This window comes from Octopus bimaculoides, chromosome 17 (genome assembly GCF_001194135.2).
Source record: "Octopus bimaculoides isolate UCB-OBI-ISO-001 chromosome 17, ASM119413v2, whole genome shotgun sequence".
NCBI classification, from domain to species: domain Eukaryota; kingdom Metazoa; phylum Mollusca; class Cephalopoda; order Octopoda; family Octopodidae; genus Octopus; species Octopus bimaculoides.
In genome coordinates, this window is record NC_068997.1 from 10,593,304 (window position 1) to 10,602,611 (window position 9,308).

General features: G+C 35.9%; 1 protein-coding gene across 1 annotated transcript in view; it reads left to right on the forward strand.

The window, feature by feature from the left end:
- The window catches only part of LOC106882485 (B9 domain-containing protein 1), a 51,413-nt gene extending 50,873 nt beyond the window's left edge, over positions 1-540 (forward strand). The window contains exon 6 of the mRNA XM_014933183.2: positions 171-540. Coding sequence (XP_014788669.2) covers positions 171-313 — 143 coding nt within the window. The 3' untranslated portion in view covers positions 314-540. The remainder of the gene's footprint in view (positions 1-170) is intronic.
- Positions 541-9,308: the final 8,768 nt, after the last annotated feature.

The following is a 9,308-nucleotide window of genomic DNA, read 5'->3' on the forward strand; positions in this document are numbered from 1 at the left end:
CTCATCACCTCTTATCCTCCTCCCCCTCCTCCTCCTCCTTTCTTTCTTCCTTATTGCATACCTTGTTGTCAGCTGGGCACTCTATATCTATAATCCAGCATTATTATTATTATTATTATTATTATTATTATTATTATTATCATTGTTGTTGTTTTCGTTATATATTATAGTTTGTAGAGTGAGAACTCAAGGATTTGTGAATGTAACTTTCAATGTTGTCAGCAAAGATATCAAAAAACTTGGTTACATCAATCAAGTCAGCCAACCCCAAGCGGCGGCATCAACAGAAACTATTGCAGCAGTGAAATCCTGAACCTTCTGAGATTCTGTCAAAACATTTTACAATTGTCATTTTGTATTCTTAAGTATTTATTCCATCGACTGTTCAAAGAAATTTATTCCATCATTTCTATGATGTAACACTTACCATCTATAGTATACAGACTATTTTTTTAATGTTTATACATCATGTACCATAATATATCATATGTAGATGTTAGTTTTTAATCAATAAACGAATAAAATGTTTTTCAAATGTTATTTCTGTTTTGATTATTTAAGTCTACAGCTGTGTGGTTAAGAAGCCTGCTTTGCAGCCTTGTGGTTTTCAGTTCAGTTCCACTGTGTGGCAGCATTTTGATGAGCATGTGTCTTTTACTGTCCTTGGGTTGACTAATGCTTTGTGAGTGAATTTGATATATGGAAACCTCATGTGTTTTGGGGTTTCAGTACCACTTTGCAGCACTTTTGGTAAAATATCTTCGACTATCTCCCTGGGCCAATGTGAATTTGGTAGATGGAAACTGAAAGAAGCCCATCATGTGTTTGTGTGTGTTTGTGTGTTTTGTGCTTGTGACCCCTCCCCACCACTTGATAATCAGTGCTGGTTTGTTTATGTCCCTGTAACTTAGTTGTCTGACAAAAAGCTCTGATAGAATATGTACTAGGCTTTAAAAAACATGTATTGGAGTTGATTTGTTCAACTAAACCTTTAACACAATGCCCCAGTATGGCTAACAGAATGAAAGATTCTTCACCATTGGGATCCAAGCACTGCAACACCGATGGACGATGTGTGTGAACCACACAGGGCACTTTGTTGAAAAATAAACCTAATTTGGTTGCATTCCATGAGAGTATCTTGGTCAGCCTATGAACTTTTCAGCCTCATATGATTCAGGATGTCTATGAGAATGGCAACAGAACTCTCTTTGATGTACGAACAGTACTCCATCGAGGGCCTCTATTGATCCTTGTAGTCATCAACTGCTAGGTGCAGAAATATTTGCATAAACATGTGGAAGATAACAGTAGAAGAGCCACCATTGCTTAATCAGATAGTTTTCGGAAATTCTGATTTTATATCAACCAGAAATCTGTTCAAATTTGTTTCTAAAAATTTCAGTTTAATACTTGAATCTCATGACAGCTCTGTAACATTTTGAACTTTCATTCAAAGAAACATATTTCCCATGTCCTTTTGCTAAAATGAATGAGATTTGCACAAAATCTAATTTAACATTTTCTACATTTGCTAGAAAATATTTGCACAACTTCTTTAATGTACATACCAAATGCTCAATTATAATTAATAAAAAATTGAATTATTTTCAGAGACAAAAATCATCTGTCTATTTCATCTTGTTATCTTTTACTGGTTTCAGTTGTTGGACTGTGGCCATGCTGGGGCATTGCCTTGAATGATGTAGTCAAACAAATCGATCATGGTACTTGTATTTTAAAGTGTGGTACTTATTCTATTGGTCTCTTTGCTGAAACTACTAGGTTATGGGGACATAAACAAACCAACAGAGGTTGTCAAGGGGTGATGAGGGTGGAATATAAAACAAACTCACACATACACACACGTTTATACAACAGGCTTCCACACAATTTACATCTACCAAATTCTCTCTCAAGGCATTGCTTGATCCAAGACTTTTGTAGATGATATTTGCACAAGCCCCCATACTATGAAACTGAAATCTAAAACTATCTGGTCACCAAGTGAGCTTCTAAACTACATAGGCATGTCTAAAACATTTCAAATTTATATCTTGTACTGCTTGTTTCCATAGGTTTAAATGTTTTCCCAATTATTTCATTTCTTTTTTATCTTTCAAATTGAAATGTTTGCTTTCTTCTTATGCAGAAACATGTTAAGTGTTTCATTAAATTTTATAAACATATCTGACAATAGATTAGGATAAGCCAATCTTTATAATTGTAGGATCCTGTAAGATTTTAGTTATTTTCAGGTAAACCCCATTCTTTTTTTTTTTGTTGCTTTTAGTCTATTAGTTCTTTCAAAGTTTATTCCTTGGGGAAACTTAACATTTCTGTCTGCAGGGAAAGTTTACTGAATTTGAGTCCCATGTCTTCTAATATTGTATTATCTAGGATACAAATTGAATTTTCCAGAAGAAAATTTACAATAAAAAAATACCAGGTCGACTTATACACCAAGACGTCTTTGGGGGACCAAAGCGTCCTTGTGAAATGCAGCAGAATTTGGAAAGATAATGACAATGTTTGAATGTTTAGACTACATCATCATCATCATCATCATCATCATCATCGTTTAACGTCCGCTTTCCATGTTAGCATGGGTTGGACGATTTGACTGAGGACTTGTGAACCAGATGGCTACACCAGGCTCTACATGTTTATCCTAAATACTACATCGACTTGTATGCCAGAAATATGGTAGATGGCTTTTCTATCGATTTGTGATAGTGTTTATTATTTTAATCTATGACCATACTGAGATTTGAATAAATTTTTTGCCAGTGCTTACTGTTTGAGGAATCTGGTGAATCAGGCTCAATGCTTTGCAAATTTATTTTTAGTTTGAAATCTTGCATTTTTCCTACCATTGATACTCTGCCATTGCCACGACACCTATCCACGACACCTATCTCTTTATAAAAATATGGTTTACTGACTAAAACAACTTCATGTCTTGTATGTCCGTCTAATGATTATCAAATAGCAAGTTCTTTGCTCACTGTTTGCCTTATGAATATCTGACAAATGCCGATAATTGCGTAGTATTTGCATTGTTGGTTGATTTTTATCCAATTGAATTACAAATTTAGTACTTTAACTCTGTCAATAATTTGCACAAATTAGTTATTGCAAATTTTTGCAATTTTATATACTGTATTTCAAATTGCATTATATTTCACAGATGAATTTTCTTTTATTGCATCTGCTTTGTTTGTTTCAAAAATATTTTTCTTGTGATTCTACTCATTGTTGATAGCCCAAACTTCTTTCTCAATCATCTCGGGCAATGTGTCTCAACCATTTTTGATCTATAGGCCCTTTTGATACCTGTTGTACTCAGATGGGCCCTTATAGCCATTCTATGTTTAAAAAATCATATTGTGTTTTTATAATTAAATATTATTAGGAATTGTATTAAATATTGTTAAAATATGTTGTGAATAGCAGAAGTACAACAAATTTATTGCAGATGAATTTTAACAACAAAATCTTATATGGCTCTCTGAGGGCCATATGGACCCCAATCGAGAACCAATGGTCTAGGGTTTCGTTCTTTCTTTCTTGCTTTTAATCCTCCAATACGGAGTATAGGCCACTTATAATTGAATTCCATGTCGCATAATTTCTCGCTTCTGTACTTATACTCTGCCATGTATGTCCCCCTTTCTCTAGTTCCTTTTGTGTTGATCTACGCCACAAGTTCTTAGGCCTACCCATCTTTCTATATTCATCTGGATTCCACTGTAAAGCGCTTTTCACTGCATTTGGTGTGTCCCTTCTAATTGTGCTACCAATCCACTTCCACTTTTTCTTAAATATTTGCTCTCTAATCGGAACTTGGGTTTCTTAGCTTCTAAATTTACGTAAGATTGATGCTTTTGGTAGTTTCCTTGAATCAGTGTATTTAAAAAAAAAAAAAAATCACTATTGTGTTTTGAAGATTTCAGCAGTCTTTAAAAAACAAGATTTGCTTGCAGCAGAAGTAAGTATTGTATTAAGATGTCTTTCCTGATTTAGCAGTTTCCATTCTTTCATTTACTAAATATTTCTTACATGGTTCCTTCCTCTTTGGTACTGAATGACCTCAGGATACATTCCACCATTCTTTTATGCATGGTGTATTGTATTCAGGAAAAGTTGTAGAATGCCTCATATTTATTCCCAGGGCATGTACTGACAGTGACTCTAGAATTACAATTCTGTTCCCCGTCAGGTTCCGTGCATCTTGGTTGTGGAGTGTTTGCGGGCTGATAGCAAAAAGCTTGGAATTACCTAGCATTAAATTGCATATTATCATTCTTCAGCCTAGAGAGAAAGAGAGGGGGAGGGAGAGAAAATGGGAGAGGGCGAAGGTGGAATGGGGGATCCCTGTGCATGTGTGTGTACATGTCTATGTTGATATTTAGTTGATTTAATGGAATCAGTGTTTGGTCTTGATAATCTTTTGGAACTGTCTCAGCAAGTTGGCATAGTACTCTCCATCGATAATGTTGCCCTTTTGAAGATGGTCAATAAACAGAACACCTTTTGCGTCTTCCAAAAATGAGACCATCACTTTCCGTGCAGATAAAACACCCTTGGCCTTCTTTGAAGCAGGTGAGGTGGGGTGTTTCCACTGCATGAATTGTCTCTTTGTCTCCGGCTCAAAGTGGTGAAGCCAACACTCACCCTGGCTTGGGAAAAGTTCAAGGAAACCAGCTGGATCTACCTCAAACAATGTCAGATTTTCTTGTGATGTGATCAGCCTTGTGCACTTTTGATCAGGTGTCAGAGGACATGGCGCTCACCAAGCAGAAACCTTCGTCATGGATATTTGATTTAGAGTCAATCGCCTGTTATTTTATGACATGCATAACCAAAGAGGTGCATTTGTATCTATTTACCTTTCTATAAATAATACATATATGTATGTGCATGTATGGGTGCATTTGTACACGCACTCACACATACACACTGTTTCACACATAACGGACTCTAACTTTCGACTAAGAAAATGAAGTGTATTCACTTACGTACATGCACTTTTTACCCGGTTTTGACCAACATCGACATATTTCGTTCAACTTTCACGCATGCACATCCAGAAGCCATGATGGAAAACTATGTTTTTACTTTTGCATACAGAATATCTCATATGGTACACAATTTATTTTTAACGTACAAGATCGTGGGCGTTCGGCCATGCCTTTTCCAATCCTACCTACGTTTGCAATTTGTTACATTATTATGAGGTACCCTGTATAAAATTGATGTGTGTGTCTATAATATATAAAACACTCCTCTCTCCCTCTCCCCCTCTCTCTCTCTCTCTATCTATCTATCTATCTATCTATCTCCCCTTAGACATATATGTATATATTCGTTAGTCCAATATAGCTTCTTTTTGAACTTGTTATACCCCGGAATATAACAAGTTATACCCTGGTATATATATATATATATATACATACATACACACACACAAATATCTACATAATATATGTGTGCGTGTGTGTGTGTGCTTGTCTGTGTATGAACACAAATCCATTTATATAGCTTTATATTTATTTTATCTTATGATTGTTAACCCTCTCTCACCTGTTCATAACAACAATTTCCACTAATCTCATCCAGTCCACCCCTCTAAAAAATATCAGCAACAAGAAGTTAACAAACCAACTAAAAACGAATGAAAGATATAGAATTACAGTTTTATGGAAACTATATTCAATTTAATAGTAATTTTTTTTTAAAGTTAATGACGCAAATTCTTATTGTCACGCAAGCTAAACATTGTATGGCAACTCAAATTTGAAAGTGTCCATTGTTCAGCAATGCTGGATAACAAAATGTTCTATACACTGAATAATTTCACATTAATATATTTTGTTTTAAAGTAGCAGAATTTTCTTTTACAGTCTGACGAGGAAAAACAAAACAACATAAGAAATAAAAGCAAAACGAAGTGAAAGAAAGATGTTTTAAAGCAAAGAGTGTTTCGTTCATCTGAATATTAAATATCTCAAAAGTCGCATAAGGTCACGACATATTCGTTTGAGGGAAGACTTCATAAAATAAACGAGTGTCTGTAGATGCGAGGTATTTATATTTTATCATATTCAAGAAAGACGAAAGGTGAAGTCAGTTCTAATGGGATTAGAATAGAAACAGAATTAGACACTGCAAGGCAAGTTGTTCTCTGTCTTACCGTTTCTGCCTCACATCGCTCTCTAATTAGCCGGATATTTGCACTCACGTTCATGCATTAACACACGATATACACATGTATGCACAAACACACAACGATACATACACTTATATCCTTAGTTCTTTATTACCTCCTCCTTAGCGAAGGCGGGGGTATTGTTTTCAGTCATATTTGTTTGTTTGTCCGTGGACAAGATATCTTAAGAACCACTGGATGGATTCGGATGAAACTTTCAGGGATGTTTCGCCTCGTGACTGGCACGAATTGATTAGATTTTGGTATCGATCCGGTACCGGACAAGAATTCTGGATTATTTCTCCAGTTTTTTTTTTACTTAATTTTTGAGAGCGGTCGGGTTCAGTTTTAGTATTCTCGTTTGTGAGAGCAGCCGAGTTTATTTCAGATATTCTCATTTCGAAAATCGTCTCTGGTTAATCGTTGAGAGGACGTCGGTGTTGCCTTGGCGGAGGTTTGCGCTCTTTGAGTGCTCTTGCTCGAATTGTATTATTCCGATTATGGCAAGGCTGGAACATCCTCATGATATATCTATGTTGACACACACACACACGTGCATAAGGCAAAGGGAGAAATTATGTTGCATATTTAACTTGTTTTGTGTATTGACGTAGTCAGGGGAATTATTCCAATTAGACGCGTGAGGAGCACATTGTGAGGTTCAACGATTCATCACTCGTTTAATGCATGACACAGAGCGAAGGTAACAGAACAGGATTCTGCACAGTACTTTTGAAAGTGCAGTGCAGAATCCAATATGTCTGTGCGTATATTTACTATTCTACTATTTTCGCTCATTGGCAGTAGCTATACTGTAACACACACACACACACACGTACATATTTACATATATATGTGTGTGTCTATGCGAGAATAGGCGTATATCTATGTATGTGCTTCTCTTTTTGTGAGCATTTGGTGTATTTGTGAATATGTTAAAGTGAATATCTTAATGTTTTCGGACACGTGTGAGTTCTTGTGCAAATGAGAGAAAGATTTAGTTGTTAGTAATTGTCTCACGTAAATCTGTTTTAGAAGTGAAAGTTTCGGCATCGTTGTAGAATTAATCACACCTTTCGCAATGATCCGTTATTGCCTCTCTCTTACCATCTCTCTCTCTCTCTCTCTCACTTCGATCAGTCAGTTCGTTTACTCAGTGTTGCAGAGAACAGATTCATTGGAATTTATTCAAACCTGGACGGAAAGCAATTTTTACTTTTTTGATTCCTGAAATTAATCTGATTGTTGTCGTCGTCGTCATGGCCATTATCATCGTCGACGTCGCCGTTGTTGTTGTTGTTGTTGATGATTTTGATGATGATGATGATGATGACGATGATGATGATGATGATGATGATTGTTGTTGCTGTTGTTCAGCCTCGAATTAATCCTGATCGGACAGACCTATAATTAAATCCCTTCCAGTACTGACTCTCTCGTCTTTGTAAAGGTATGCCCGACTCTGTGTCTTTTTATTCTTTTCAATGATTTATGAGCATATATGTCTTCTATTTTTAGCAGATGAAGCGATCACATCGAGGCACCGTCATTAGTTTAATAATCTTTATTATTGTTGTTGTCGGTGGTGGTGGTGGTGGTGGTGGTGGTGGTGGTAGTGTTGGTGCTGATGTTGTTGTTAGCCACAAATCAAATCTGATCGAGCAGACCCATTTTGAAAGGCATTCCAGCCATGACCCCCCACTTACCATTAAAAGCATGTAGAAATACATTATCTAATGTGTTCTTTCAATTTCATAGATAGTAGGATATGATTTGTGGGGAATTTGGTGGTTATTTCTAGCTAGGCGAATGTCCTCTCATTGACTCTGGTTGTAGTGTAACACCATGAAGCAAAGAAATTCTTTCGTGCATTCATTTTTGGTGTCCATACTATGTGATGGTGTTGGAGATGATGGTGGTAGTGGTGGTGTTGGAGATGATGGTGGTAGTGGTGGTGTTTGAATAGGGAAGAGTGCGCGATGATGATGACAACGACGACGATGATGATAGGTATAGAGATGCCGACGATGAAGGCGAAGTCAATGTCAACTACAGATCTGATAACCCTCGGCGGAATATGAATGCAAAAGGGTAGTAAATTTCAACTAAAAGCCAGGCGTTCTTTTACCGAAACTCCGACAATTCTAGTCTCCAGTTCAATGCTTTTTCTAAACTGATAGAAAATAAGTGATGTTGGATGACTTTTCAGACAACAAGCCGACACCCAAGCTCGCCGATCAGCTGAAAATTTCTCATAACCATTTTCCTTCCTTTTAACATCTAACTAAATCCATTTCCAATATATTTCCATATCTATTCTAGCTTGCAATGCAATAATAACCAATTGAGATAATCTTAAATGCCTGATCTTTTCCTTAATCAACAACGATTGAACTGTGACTTTTAGTTCAAGCACATTGTCCCTTGTTAATTCGATTTCGTGTATTAGAAGTTGGCATCGACATACATCCTGTGTGAATCACGTAAACGTATCACTTAATTCACTTAAATGTATTTAATTTTGCTTGTTAAGTATATGAAACGACTAATACTTTATCTCCACAATGAACTTAGTAAACAGTCGTCGTTAGATATTTTCGGTTGCACACTTTGAGGGGGGAAAAGCACGTCCAGTAAATAGTATACAGACAAAATATCTGATCTAAGCAGGAGCAAACTGAATAAATATGACCAGTTATGGTAAAATAAGATTAGGAAATCCAATTGTGACTGGGGAAAAAAAGTATAAGCTGCTAGTGAAAAAACAGTGTTTGTAGGAGGGAATATGCGTGCGGGTCTGCGGATGTATATGTGTATTTGTAACTGTGTGTGTGTGTGTGTGCTGATGTGAATGTATGTGTGTGTGTGTGTGTGTGTGTGTGTGTGTGTGTGCGTGCTTGTATATTCATACATACTTACATATATGTATAAATACGCACACTTTCATTTATGTGTGCGTCTATATTGACTGAGTATATTTTTTATGAATGCATGTGTGTGTATGTTGTGTTTATATGTATGTATGTATATATATCTGTTATATATATATATATATATATATATATATATATATATATATATATATATATATATATAT